We start from the raw sequence: 15,018 nt of genomic DNA, 5'->3' as shown, positions 1-15,018 counted from the left end.
TGTGTTTACTTAGTCATCAATATATGAACATATGTCTCAAGTACATACTATGTACTAGACACTCTGCTATTTAAAGATGATGATGGGCAAAAGAAGACTAGTTAATATGTTGCCAGGTGTCTTTTTACTCAGTGGGCTTCACCATCTTAAATCTTTAAGGAAGAAGATGGCTTATAAATTATAAATACATAAATAAAATACAGTTTATATTACCTTATTATTTATGAGAGACTAGATTTTTCATATAAGCACGTAAGTTTACAAGATCAAAAACTTAGTAACTTTGTAATACTGGCTTCTTTCACATTATTCAGTATCCTAGGGCTGACCATGTTGAACATCAAATCTTAAGAAGTATCTACTGACAGGGAATTTTCTTCAGTGTTTGGTGATTGTGTCTTATCATCAAGCAGAGAAACATGCTCATGGATGTATACATATGCTTGAATTTATGGTATTTCCTGACTCCTGAGCTTTATATGCTTAGTTTAATTGATTATAAAGGCTACTTATCGTTAAATTTCAACTTAGAACTTTTAGGAAAGTTATACATAGTTGTTTCCTCTTTTTTTAAAAAAAAAATTTTATTTATTTATTTATTTATTTATTTTTGTCTGCGTTGGGTCTTCGTTGCTGCGTGCAGGCTTTCTCTAGTTGTGGCCGGCGGGGGCTACTCTTCGTTGCAGTGCGCGGGCTTCTCACTGTGGTGGCTTCTCTTGTTGTGGAGCACGGGCTCTAGGTGCGTGGGCTTCAGTAGTTGTGACTTGCGGGCTCTGGAGCACAGGCTTAGTAATCGTGGCACTCGAGCTTAGTTGCTCCGCGGCATGTGGGATCTTCCTGGACCAGGGCTCAAACCCGTGTCCCCTGCACTGGCAGGCGGATTCTTAACTACTGTGCCACGAGGGAAGTCCTCCTCTCCTTTAACTCTAACTCGAGGGACACAGCCCTATGCCCAACTTTCTGTATCTGTTTTTAATAACTTAGAAACAATGATTACTACCAACTTAAAACCTTTTAGTGCTCTAATATACATGAATCATTGGGCGCCTGATTTTTATTTGTTTTGGATGGCACTTTGCAAATCTCTTATTCTTTAGTGTATTAACTTGTAACACTTAAGGACTTTGCAGGTCTATTTGGTTATAGCAACTAAAGATTTCAGTCTGTTATAAATAATCTGGGTCAAATTTTGAAATGGTTCCCACGTTTTTTTTCTCTGTTTATTTGATCTGTTCACATGACTCAACCCAAAGTGAACCATAAGCCATGAACTGAAACAAACTCGTGGACCATGATCTGAACCAAACCCACATATTATTATTCTTAATAACAGAGATAGAATTCACATACTATACAATTCACCCACTTAAAGGATATAATTCAGTGGTTTTTAGTGTACTCACAAAGTTGAGTAAGCATCCCCCAGTTTTTTTAAACATGGCCATGAGCTGAATAAAAATTTCCCCCAGATCTCCAAGTGAATCAGCTCAGATTTGACAGTATCCCATACATTTTCTAAAGCCAATGAACTCAAACTGTGCCTGACATCATGATCTTCTCTGAACCCAAAAACTGAGACCGTATTTCTGTTTGAGTTCCTAGGTCTTCTTTCCTTTCTCTCTCTTAAGGAGACTGTTGCATGCTGGTGGCATATGATTTCCTGTTGAAAGTGTTGGAAAAATTTCTTGGTTTGGTTAATTAGAAAGATTGAGCTAAAGCAGGTTTTGTAACATTTAAGAAGTATCATCTTTCTGGAGACCACCCGACCTATTGAAAGAGAACCAAATTTCCAAGCATACTTGGGGATGGGAATAAATGAGGCCCTGTCCCACCACCCACTTACCTGTGTTCACTTGGTCAGATGACCTAGACTCTGGGCTTGGTTTCCTGACCTAGAAAATGGGATTAAAATATCTATAATGCAGGATTGTTACAAGGATGTAGGGATAATGTATATGAGTAATACAGTGATTTATTCAGCAATTGTTACTGAGAGCCTACTATATGCCAAGCAGCATTCTGGACACCTACAACATATCATTCTTCAAAATGGACAGTGATTCCCATCGGCATGGAGCTTACGTTCTAGGGAGAGGAGACAGACAGTAAATGATATACATATTAAAATATATAGTATGGTAGACAATGATAAGTTCTGTGGAAAATAAGAAAAAGTAGGGCAAGTAAGGGTGACCAGGATTATAGCATTAGGTGGAGGGGAGGTTGCAGTCTAAATGGGGTAGTCAAGGTAAGCCCCATTGAGAAGGTGATTTTTGAGTGAAGAAATTTTACTTTTCTGTATTAAGATTTTTCTTTAAGGAGCATTTTGATCATTTGAAGGGAGCTGACAATGACAGTGATGAGGATGGACAGCAAGGAGATGAGAACAGAGGTAACCAGTGTCCTTCAAATGTCCTCAGTTGTACATTTACCAAACACCTGCAGTGTTCCAGGCCCCTTTGTTACAGGCCAGGAATACAAAACCCAAAAGATACTACCTTGGCTTCTGGGCATGGGCAACCTGTGGAAGATACAAGCAGCAATGATTACAGTTACAGTCCAGTTAATTGTGCTAGGTGCTATGGGAGCACATTTTAGGAGCCCCTCAGTCAGGTTTGGGTGTTATCAAAGACGTGCTGGAGGAAGAGACTCTTAGAGCTGAATCTGGAGAACAGGTAGAAATTAGGTAGCCCAAAAAAGCAGAGGCGAGCATTTCAGCAGAGGGAGCAGCTTGTGCAAAGGCACTGTGGTGTGGGACAGCCTGACATGTTTGAAGAACTATAGGAAGATCCAAAAGGTTAGAGTGAAGGGGTGGGACGAGCGGTTAGCTGGTAGCAGGTCTGAAACAAGAGACCAGGCAGAGGCTACATGATGAAGGGCCTTGTTAGCTTTACAACCTTCTGGCTCACAGCGAGAATTGAGCATTGCTTATTAAGGCCTCAGAAATGAAGTATGAATAGGTAGTAGACTGTTTGCCTACCATGGGTGCTAACACAAAGAGAGAATCCTTCCTTTTGTTTCAACCTTAGAATTGAATGTGAGGAGCTGCTGCCCTGGGGGCACCTGTCAGGCAAACCCCTTGTCCAGTGACCCTGCCCCACTTCTAGAGACCTGGACACTGTAACATCAATCCCAGGAGTGTTTATTATCATTAATAATTGTGAGCACAACAAGGACAGAACCAGTCTTTATTTACCTTTGTATACCGCCTAGCGCCAAACACAGCATTTGGCATATAGTAGGTACTCAGTAAGTGTTTACTGATTAATATTGAAGGAAGAGGAAGATAAGGCTTACATGGGAAGACAAGTTCCTACATGTTTTAAAAATAGTAATTGGGACTTCCCTAGCGGTCCACTCTGCGCTTCCACTGCAGGGGGCATGGGTTCGATCCCTAGTCAGGGAACTAAGATCCTGCATGCTGCGTGATGCGGCCAAAAAAAAATAGTAACCATAGCAAGCACTTAACACTCTTCTTAGTGCCTTATGTAAGTCAGCTGATCCAATCCTCAAAGAGGAAACTGAGGCACAGAGAAATTAAATCAGTTGCCAAGTTCATGATGATTGGAAGTGGCAAAGTTGGGATTTGAATGCAAGCAGTTGGTTCCTGTATCTGTGCTCTTAACCACTCCTCTATATTGTCTCTCAATAAATGTTTCAATTCATTTATAAGATTACTTTTGTGCCCTTGAAAAAGGAGGGAGTTGCCATGTAAGAAAAGCTACTGACAGGAAGGGTCATGTAGCTCTGTTTTAATAGCACTTGCTTTTGGCAGTGAAACTTCAGAAGACAATATATTCCCACTGATTTCAAAAACCAGGTGTTTCCATCCCACATAATTTCTGTCTCTTCTTTTTAGATGTTCCTTCTTATGTAGCATCCAACACTTGCCATGTCATCAGTGCCATCCAGCTGCCTTGGGTGGACTGCAAGTTTGAACATGATTGGACACCTGACAGTCTTAGTATTTCAGCCATTGAGTCCTCCTGTAGTCAGACCACTCTTGTCCATTCTCATTGAAAAAGTGGGAGATTTGGCCTGGCTTTTAAGTAATTCTTCATTCATTTGTTTTTCATTTGACAAATACTTACTGAGCACTTACTCTGTGCCAGTTATAAGACTACAGCCAAGCCTTATGCTAGGTGAGGGGGATCCAGCTCTGAACACAGTGAAGTTCCTGTCCTTGTGGAGCTGACATGCTAGAGAGGAGAGTTAGGTAACAAACAAGCAAGTGTGTAAACAAATATATACTGTGCCAGATGGAGTAAGTGCGAAGGAGATGAATCTAGTAAGGCAAGGGACATGGAGGGAGTTTGCTGTTGTATGTGAACTTGGATGGACAGGAGAAGCTTCACTGATGAGTGACTTAAGCAGAGCCATGCAGGGAGCAGGAGCTGACCCAGGCAGGTACATGGGGAGAGAGCATTCTGGGCTTCGGCTTTTACTGGGAGTGAGATGGGAAGCCAAAGCAGAGGAATGAAATGCTCTAACTTATTTTGAAAGAGCATTGTGTCTTCTTCTACGACAGTTCTTTCAGTGTCTCATGAAAACTCTTGAAGTTTCTTGTAGTCTCAGAAATGCTTGGCCCCAGTGTGTACTGGTGGAGAAGGGGCCTTAACTCTGGGGAAACTTGTCTTTGGCTGCAAACTGAAGGAATTCTTCTTCGTGTGTGTTTGTCATGTGCCAGGTATGTTAGAGGACACAGACAAAGGACCCAATCTCTTCCCCCAAGGAAATCTCAGTAGAGTGTGAAACACAGAGGGATAAATAAACAGTGGACTAGAGTGATCTCCTAGGACAAGCCCAAGGTGCTGAGGGAACACGGAGCTGGGACCCTCAGGTAAACTGTCAGGGTTTACCTGACAGCAAGAAAGTCACATTGATCAAGTGTTAGCCAGGCAGAGAAAGAGGGGAAGTGTAACTTGTTTTGATGTAAAATTGAACAAACCAACCACCATAGGCTCTTCTGATGTGATCTGATCTGGGAGTCATACCTGTGGTTCTTGGGCATCTGAAGAAAGCTGTCCTCCCTGTTGCGTGGTCCAGACTTGGGCCCTGTCTGTTGCGTGACAGTGCTTGCTGGTAGGGAAGGAACGTAAGGGATAGGACCAACCCTTCCACAGTCTCTGTACTGGGAATTCAGGTTTTTCCTCTCTGTTGATGTCAAGATTTAATCTGTTTGGAGAGCATTATTATTGCTCTCCAGTTTTTCCTTGTTCTTGTCAAGAACTGTATTGCTTAAAACCAAATCTTGATAGGCTCTTTCATCTTTATCATTCTCCATGAAAAGTAAATATGATTTAAGGGAACCACAGCGAGAGGCCCATCCCCGGTACAGCAAATAAGGTACGCCCCAGGTGACAAGTGCAGGAGCAAGCCACTTGTAAGGTAGTGCCCAGAATTCCACGAACCCAAGCTTTGGGGTCTGATGCAGAGCTATCACCTCTGATCCACTAAATGATCTGAATTGATTACCAGATTTGCCACAATCAGCGCGGTTTCCTAAGTGACAGCTCATGCACTGAGATGAGGGCTCCGGTAGATGTCCTGGGAAACCTCAAGGAAGCAACGGAGCCACCACGGTTCTGTCCCACGTCAGGTTTTTTTTTTTAAGTCTTTATAGAATTTGTTACAATATTGCTTCATTTTATGTTTTGGTTTTTTGGCCCTGAGGCATGTGGGATCCTAGCTCCCAGACCAGGGATCGAACCTGCACCCCCTGCATTGGAAGGCAAAGTCCTAACCACTAGACCACCAGGGAAGTCCCCCATGTCAGGTAAAGCAAAGCATGTGGGAATTAGAGGCCACCCTGCCTTTGCTGGTAAAGTTTTTCTTAGTTTACAAAATAGAAGGACAGATGGTCTAGTTTCGAACAAGTTAGCAGACTGAATTTTAGCAGGAGATTTTAGGGAAAGGGATGAAGATGCAGCTGGAAAGTTGAAATCATGCTTTCTTGATACCTCAATTCTGCTACCTCTCTTCTGGAATTTTCCAAAGTTGGTTTTTGGTACTCTTGCCATCTATTTTATCTTTATTTATATTTCTGATTATGCTTCGTGCGTGCCACGAGTGATGTTTTCTGTATTTCTGTTGGCTCCTATCAAGTGTAAAATTGCTTAAACTGACCTTTAGCGTTTCCAAAGCAGTCGTCATTTTTGTCTCTGCATGGCTTTCAAAAATGGATATGATTTACATAATTTAGCCAATTAAAAAAAAAATCCTTCCATAGTTTGGTTTACTAGAATAGGTACATTGACCCTTAGGGCAGGTAACATGAAGATCCCATGGAATGGGTTTCTGCCCTTTAGGAAGACTTCCAGTTCATACATTAGTAAAGACCTTACATCATCTGTCTGTCCGCCAAAGCTTTTAGGCGGGGGTGGAAGGCAGTGTTGAGTATGTCCTTGGGGTTGGAGGTGAGAGAGACTGGCCATGGGGGCGACTTGTTCAGACTGGACAGATGGAAGAGAGTGGCCATGCGACCTCCCCGCTTCTGGTGTTTGACGAGGAGGCTACCCCACTGGCTTGTAGAAGAGCAACGTTACAAGTTGGTTGCGGGAGCTTGACATGAACAGAGGCTGTTCTTATCTTTCAATGATATCTGCAAGACCATATTAAAATTCTGGTGCTTTAAAAACATTTTGCACAACCGAACATTGTTCCTTTCATGGGATTTGGTCCTGTGACAGAGGTGTTGAGGAAGGTCCAGGAACTCTTCTGTTCACAGGCTTCTTCCTGATTGTCCTGGATGGCTGATTGCAGGTGGACTTGGTACAATCTGGTGCATAAATCACTAAGAGCAGGAGGCCATTCCGGTTGATCTCAGTAGGGCTTGTAACAGCCAGCTCCTCCCGGTCACACCTGCAGGGCGGCACTGGCATGCAGGGACTGGCCTTGCAGGGGAAGCCCTTTTCCAGCCAGGGTGCTTCTGCCCCTCCTGATTGTGGAACAAATGCCCGACAGTCAGAGCTGGTGCTACACTGAGCCCTGAGGCAGAGGCATGGCCCACCAGCATAGTGAGGCAGAACAGAGGTGGCAAAGCTGGACACCGGTGGGATTCCAGGCTCGGAGGCTTTTGCCCGCCAAATGTGGAAACACGGGCCCAAAACTAAACCTAGAGGGAAGCAGGAAAAAGGCTTGGGGGAGTCTGAGCATTACATGGCCCTGGGCTGGCTTTCATACTTTAGTTATCAGACTGAATAAGCTAATCTTTTATGTGTCAGGAAGGACTCAACCTAGCTCTAACTTGTTTCTCTGATTTCAGCTCTTACCTCTTAAATACTAAGCCTGCAAGTGGAGGTACCTATTATATTGTTGCCTGTTTGGAGGTCACCCAAGGGACTCCTCCTAGGACTGAATTGCTTCTACTGTTAATGCTAGAGGCATGGAAGCCACTGATGACCTCGAGTCAGGGTTCCAGGTCAAAAGCAGAAGCAGCTTGCTGGATCTTATTGAAAAACATCCCCCAAAGAGTTGAGCTTTTCTGGGATTTTCCTTCACTTGTAAGCGTCAAGTTTGTCTAATAGATGTACAACTTGATTAAATGCCAGTGCATCACAGATGCAATTATATTTAAGAACAAGCTACTTCTTCTAATCCCTTTGCCATCACTGATTAATTAGACACTTTGAACTATGCCCAACTGTTTGAAAGCTGTGAAAAATACAACCTGCATAGTTAAAATTTCTGCACAAGCCTATTTCCTCATTTGTGCCTGGATTCTTTTTTTAAACCTTTTAAAAAACCATTCTTTAAACATAATATGTATTTATACATGTTCCCAAGCACACAATCTGGCTATTTTCTTATCATGGTTAGAAAGCCTTCCACAGTTGGCCAAGATATACACTCACACAGTAAATCACATAACAAAGTATGTGAGAGACCAACTGAAATTTAGACTTACCTTCAGATTTTTTCTGTCATTGGTCACACTTTCAAAATTTTTGTTTTTACCTTTTCATTCTTGCACAAATACCTCAGAAAGGTTTGTTGCTGTTTGTTGTTTTCTAATGGTATCTCTTTATGGAGGTTTTAGAATATTTTTGTGTCTACCCAGAGCAGGGTGGGGGCAGGATGGCTCGTACAGGATATAGAAATTTTCTCATTTTATGACATATAATTATCAGCTATATCTGCAAGTAACCATTACCATGTTTTGCAAGTAATTTGTAAGTCCTTTCTGTTATAGAGCTGTCTTCTAAAGTAAATGAGCACTGAAAGAACCATTCCGCAAATGAAGAATCCCAGTCAGGGAGTCTCAGCAGTTGGCCCCTGGTAACTCACGTGGGTGTACACTAGAATTGTAGTGTACCAGGACGTCTGCACACGCTAGAAGAAGATCAGTTTGAATATTTATGTATTTCTCTATCCCTGGGCTGAAACTTTCATCAGTTGGCACGTTGATATTCATGCCAGACCTTGAACTCTGAAGCCTACTTAGCTAAATCTCCATGGTCCTCCGTCCCTAGAAGCCACTGTGTTTCAGACCATTTTTTCTTCCTTCAATTTGATGTCCCCAGAGTGGGACAAGTAACAGTTCTTCCCACTTTTGAGGAAATATTCACCTTTGACCATACCTTTATTATATACCTGTATTCCTTCCCACTCCCTAGTCTCCCTCCTGAATTCCAAACCAGATTTTGCCCCTTTCCGGAAAAGCCAGACTAAATCAAGATCTCTACCACTATATCTCTCCCTCTTCATGGAGAATGAGGAAGCAACCCACTACTCTAAGCCAGATTGTTTGTGATGAATGTGTAGAATATGGAACACAGTTGAAAGGTTTTAGGTAATTGTGCCATCCTGATTTTTATTGACTTCTTTTTCCCTTACCCTCCTAGGTAACAACTTGTCTGATTGCTGTGGCTAAAACAGACCGTGAAGTTCAGGTGCGCAGAGCTGCTGTCCATGTGATTGTGCTGCTGCTTCGGGGACTCAGCCAGAAAGCTACTGAGGTAAGTCAGTCTCTTACCATTTGCAAATTCCCTACCTGTTTGTTCTTTATCTGTTCATCAGTCTTCCTTTCACCAGGGGAGGCCTTGAACCTTTTTCCCGGATGAATTCATACAGATGAATCAGTCAGCAGGGATTGTATTGTTTGCAGGCAGATTGTATTGTTTGCATCTTCAATGAGTCTCTTTTTCCTCTGTATCATATTAGGCAGACTGCACACTAACCACTGCAGAAAAACCAGGGCACAAGTTTACAGGTTGAGATTCTGGGTCCCAGCATTCCCCTCAGAGGGACAGGTTCCAGGGTGAGCTAGCTGGACTGCACCAAGCCTGCCTCTATAGCCTGAACTTGAGTGATTTGTCTTCCTGACTCATCTCATTGTTCATACAGAATCACTAAAGGGCCTCATTTCAAATGTTTCCTTTCTAGCTGTGAGTTCAATCCATGAGATTTTAGTTGTTGCATAAATTAAACTTTTATTCCTCCTCCAAGTGGGTTTGGCTGGATTTCTCCCCAGTGTGTGGACAGTCCAGGAAGAAGGTTTATATATCCATATGTATGCTGAGAATGAGTGACCTCTAAATTAATTTTCTTCTTGATTTTAATGGAAATTCATTCCCAGTTGACTTTATAAAGAGAATTTGCATTAATAATTCACTTCCTGGCATCCACAATGCTCGTCTGTGGCTGGCACATCAGTATTTAACTAAGTGTCATTGAAGCCATTAGAAAAGTGTTTTGTCAGACACATGGCTTTGTTCATGCTAGAATTTTGCCATATCAAGTTTCTGACACCATTTTTGTACAAGCGTTATCCCCTAGTAATTATCTAGGACCTTGGTAGGAGTGGGGGACATAGAGATCATAACTTGATATCTCAGGTACTTGTTTTAGGGTACACACTGCTCTTGTTGAGAATCTGCTGTACAAAATGGAATTAAGAAAGAGTCAGTGTTTTTTACCCACTGTCAAGATCTACACAACTCTTGACAAATATACCATTGTTATATAAGTTGTTAACAATAGGGGAAACTGGGTGAGGAGTATACAGGAATTCTCTATTGTCTTCGCAACTTTTCTGTAAATCTAAAATTATTTCAAAATTTATTTTAAAATTTGAGTTACAACACTCTTAAAATAAATCTTAGAAACTCTGTAAGTGTACACACCCTTACTCAGTAAGAGTGTGTGTGCGTGTGTCTGTGTGTCCGTAGCAGAGCAAACTGTCTGGTTAGTAAAGTGAGAGAAAAAATAGAAACTCTATCCAGGTTTCTCACATCAGTGTGTAGCCAATGAAAGCAACACTGCTTGTCTCACCAGTACTAAAATAATTTGAGGCCATGGAAGATTTTTGCCACTTTGAAAAAGCCACGTGAATGAAAAACCTCTGTTCTCCAAACCACCTCTAGTCTGCACTCACTGGAATTTATAAATCGTGCTTACTCAGTGAATAAAGAAAAGGAAACGGGATGGGATGAGGGTATGATTCCTCTTCCTGCCGCATCCTTGAGACCAGGTGTGTTAAATCTTGTAATCGTAGGTGTGATTATAATTGGGGCACTTTAATGAGAAGCAGAGATAACCACAAAGCTTTCAATCTAAGATTTTCTTTACTGTTCTGTTTTGCCCCCAGGAACAGCTGAAATGAAAATGCCACCTTGTTGTTGGAGTTTTGTTTTGTTTTTTTCCTTCTAATCACTATCTCTCAAGCTGTGGAGTGCCAAAAGATAATCCTAGGTTTCAGTGAATTCTCTGTTGCTCGTAGATGTGCCAACCAAGAAACTGTGGTTCTGGCAGCTTGAAAAGAAAGCAGAGAGCCCAGTAAGAGGTAGAGGTCCAGAAAATCAGGAGATAGATTGGGATCAGAGAGGGGAAAGACATTACCACCCCCAACTGATGAGGTAGCTTTCACCTCTTTCCCACTTGCAGATAGCCAGAATATCCACATTGGAGGGAAATACAGCATTCACTTTCTTATTAAAACACTAATTTTCTCTGCTTAGCCTTGTTTTGGCCTTATGATCGTATCTGTTTATTCACTGATTCCCAAGTATAGCCTGAAGCCAGAAGGGAACCCCCTTTAAGCTCATTCTACCTTACCTTTGCTGAAAATTGAATTTATGAGGAACACCCAGGAGAAGGAGGTATGTTTAGACCTGTCTGTACCTTCTGTTGGCCTCAGAGTTAAGAACAGCCCTCCTCATCGTGGAGGAGATGAGCTGGGCGGCAGCATGAGAAAATTGTGCCTAACTATCCAGCTTTTCCCAAGTTAAGTCTTTGCAAGGTGACTTGTTTATTCTAAGAATTGTAAATATTTAGAACATCCATATTCCTAAATTCATTCCAAAGACAATAATGAATAACTGGGACAGTAATGACTGAGCAACAGCCTACCAGACTGGCCCTCGTTCAGAAAACAACTATGAACTCTGGACATAATATAGTAAGTAGTTAGCCGAGGACACTAAAGAGTGGTCAGAAGCAGGCAGATTCTCATGAAGTGTCCATGTTTAGAGGAGAGGTGCTGTATAGAGTAAGTTCCCATTTTCTTGGCTTTCAGCCTAGGGGCAGGTTATGTCTAGGGAGGTGTGCAGTGCATTAGGGATACTGGTGGAGAAATCACAGTCTTTTGGGGCTGGGGACCCAGAAGACTGAATCTGGGGGAACCACAGCTACAGGAGAGAAAGGGGGGATCCTGGAAGGGAAAGATCCAGAGAGAGGATTCCTAAATTCTGTGTGCCCACATCTCTGGCTGACCCGTAAACCAAGCAAGATAATTACCTGATTTTTAAAAAAAGAAAAAAAAATGCACTAATTGGAGAACAGGGTCTAGTCTCCATAACATAACATTCATAATGTCCAGGATACAACCCAAAATACTCAATATATAAAACACCAGGAAAATGGAACATATTCCCAGTAGAAAAGAAAATTAACTGAGACCAGCCCCAAGATAATCCTGATGTTAGAATTATCAGACAAGGAATTTAATGCAGCTACTGTAATTATCCTCAAGGAAGTAACAGAAAAATATGCCTGCAGTTAAATAAAAGATAGGAAATCTCAGCAAAGAAATAGAAACAATTTTTTTTAAAAAGCCATATTGGGGCTTCCCTGGTGGCGCAGTGGTTGAGAGTCCGCCTGCTGATGCAGGGGACACGGGTTCGTGCCCCGATCCGGGAGGATCCCACATGCCGCAGAGCGGCTGGGGCCATGAGCCATGGCCGCTGGGCCTGCACGTCCGGAGCCTGTGCTCTGCAGCGGGAGAGGCCCGTGTACCGCAAAAAAAAAAAAAAAAAAAAAAAAAAGCCATATTGAAGTTCTAGAATTAAAACTATAATATCTGAGATTTTTTAAAAAATAATTTAATGGAATTAAAAGCAGAATGGAGATGACCAAGGAAAGAATAAGTGAATTTGCAGGTAGAGCAATAGAAATTATCCAGTGTGGCGAACAGAAAGAAAAGAAAAATATATTTTTAAAATTTTACTGAAGTATAGTTGATTCACAATGTTAATTTCTTCTGTACAGCAAAGTGACTCCGTTTTTTTAAAAAATATATATGTATATGTATACATATATATATGTGTGTGTGTGTATTCTTTTCCATTACGGTTTATCACAGAATGTTGAATATAGTTCCCTGTGCTATACAGTATTATCCTATTGTTTGTCCATCCTATATATAATAGTTTGCCTCTGCGAATCCCAGGCTCCCATTCCTTCCCTCCCCTACCCCACCTCCCTGTTGGCAACCACAAGTCTATTCTCTGTATCTGTGGGTCTGTTTTTGTTTGGTAGATATGTTGATTTGTATCATATTTTAGATTCCACATAGAATTGCTATCATATGGTATTTGCCTTTCTCTTTCTGACTTTACTTCACTTTGTATGATAATCCACCCATGTTGCTGCAAATGGAATTATTTCATTCTTTTTGATGGCAGAGTAATATTCCAGTGTATATATACCCCATATCTTCTTTATCCATTCATCTGTTGATGGACATTTAGGTTGTTGCCATATCTTGGTTATTGTAGATAGTGCTGCTATGAACATAGGGGTGCATGTATCTTTTTGAATTATAGTTTTGTCTGGATATATGCCTAGGAGTGGGATTGCTGGATCATATGGCAACTCTATTTTTAGTTTTTGGAGGAACCTCCATACTGGTTTTCCATAGTGGCTGCACCAATTTACATTCCCACCAACAGTGTAAGAGGGTTCTCTTTTCTCCACACTCTCTCCGGCATGTGTTATTTGTAGGCTTTTTAACGATGGCCATTCTGACTGGTGTGAGGTGGTACCTCACTGTAGTTTTGATTTTCAAGAAAAAGATTTTGGAATGAGTGATTTGGTGTGACCAGAGGCTCTCAGAATCCTAACCTGGTATTTCCCTTAGGAGCAGTGGTTCAGTATCCATTAATTCAGTTCACACAACTTTGTAGAACACAACTACCATAAATAATGAGAATCAACTGTATGTACAATGGAAAAAAATGATTATCTTAAGAATCAGTGATTTGGGGTTGACCATAGTTCTAGATTTATTTAGGTAATTACTACTACAGTCCTCTGCACAGTTTACTGAAAGTTGACTTCTTAGAAGAACTGTGAAATACTGGAGAACTTCACACAAGGTTTTGTAGTGACTAAGTATGGTGACATTTTAATACTGAAACTTTCTCCCTTGCTTTTTTTTTTTTTTAATTAAAAAAATTTTTTTTTCTTTTGGCTGCGTTGGGTCTTCGTTGCTGCATGCAGGCTTTCTCTAGTTGCGTTGAGTGGGGGCTACTTTTCGTTGCGGTGCATGGGCTTCTCATTGCTGTGGCCTGTCTTGTTGCAGAGCACTAGCTCTAGGCGCCCGGGCTTCAGTAGTTGTGGCACGTGGGCTCAGTAGTTGTGGCTCATAGGCTCTAGAGCGCAGGCTCAGTAGCCGTGGCGCACAGGCTTAAGTTGATCCGCGGCATGTGGGATCTTCCCGGACCAGGTCTCGAACCCGTGTCCCCCTCATTGGCAGGCGGATTCTCAACTACTGCGCCACCAGGGAAGTGCCTAATCCCTAATTTTAAATGACAAAAGAATAATCTATTCTCTACTCTATCTAGTGAGAGTTAAATAGTACGCTTTAGAATTCATTCCTTCAAGATGACAGCCAACCCTAACACCATCTCATATCTTCAAAAATAAGCAAAACCTGGAAACATCTTCAGGGGGAAGAGTTTGGGATTAATTATTAATTGATGGCTGAATCAGGTTCACAGCCAAATCCAGGCCTCCACCCAGGAATGTTTTTTAATTCCTTCTTTCGAGTCCAATATTGAATTCTGTTGATAGAAGCCTATTCTTAGTAACATTAGGAATAGTGGTTTCACTAACTTTTGTGCAGTTGGAAGTTACTCTCCTACTTCTTTATGAGAGAGAAAGCAAACTGTGGCTAAAAAGAAAAAAAAGAAAATAGTTTGTGTATGATATTATGCTTGTTTAATGACAGCAGTTACACATGGTCCGTACAAAAAGATTAGTGCATGCGTCCTGGGTTCACCTTGTGCTTGTCTGTCCAGACTGAGAACTAGGACCTGAGGGAGGATGTGGCACTTAATCTCTGACACAGCACAAGCAGCAAGTTATAAGTGAAGGGACAGACTGAATGGAAACTTTCCTTCCTTTGGTTTTGTTTTATCCTGAAAGTTATTATTTTTTTTCTTCCCTTTTTTTTTTTTTTTTTTTTGCGGTAGGCGGGCCTCTCACTGTCGTGGCCTCGCCCGTTGCGGAGCACAGGCTCCGGACGCGCAAGCCCAGCGGCCATGGCTCACGGGCCCAGCCGCTTCGCGGCATGAGGGATCCTCCCGGACCGGGGCACGAACCCATGTCCCCTGCATCGGCAGGCAGACGCCCAACCACTGCGCCACCAGGGAAGCCCCTGAAAGTTATTTTGAGAGCATTTGTTGTGGGGTTTTTTTGTGTGTGTGTGTGCTATGGATATAGTTAAATGAGCCCAGTTTCCTTCCCAGAGCTAGTTCCACAGACACTGCTCCTTTTAACAGATCGAAGGGTCCATGT

The 15,018-nt window shown here is 42.0% G+C and overlaps 1 protein-coding gene across 1 annotated transcript in view; it reads left to right on the top strand.

The window, feature by feature from the left end:
- The window catches only part of TANGO6 (transport and golgi organization 6 homolog), a 176,201-nt gene that overhangs the window by 135,191 nt on the left and 25,992 nt on the right, over positions 1-15,018 (top strand). The window contains exon 17 of the mRNA XM_082862666.1: positions 8,844-8,957. Within this exon, the coding sequence (XP_082718792.1) occupies positions 8,844-8,957 (114 nt within the window). The remainder of the gene's footprint in view (positions 1-8,843; positions 8,958-15,018) is intronic.

The sequence above is a fragment of the Leucopleurus acutus genome, assembly GCF_964270905.1.
Source record: "Leucopleurus acutus genome assembly, chromosome: 20".
Classification (NCBI taxonomy): domain Eukaryota; kingdom Metazoa; phylum Chordata; class Mammalia; order Artiodactyla; family Delphinidae; genus Leucopleurus; species Leucopleurus acutus.
The sequence above is the reverse complement of the archived record's forward strand: the minus strand, read 5'-3'. Positions and strand labels throughout refer to the sequence as shown.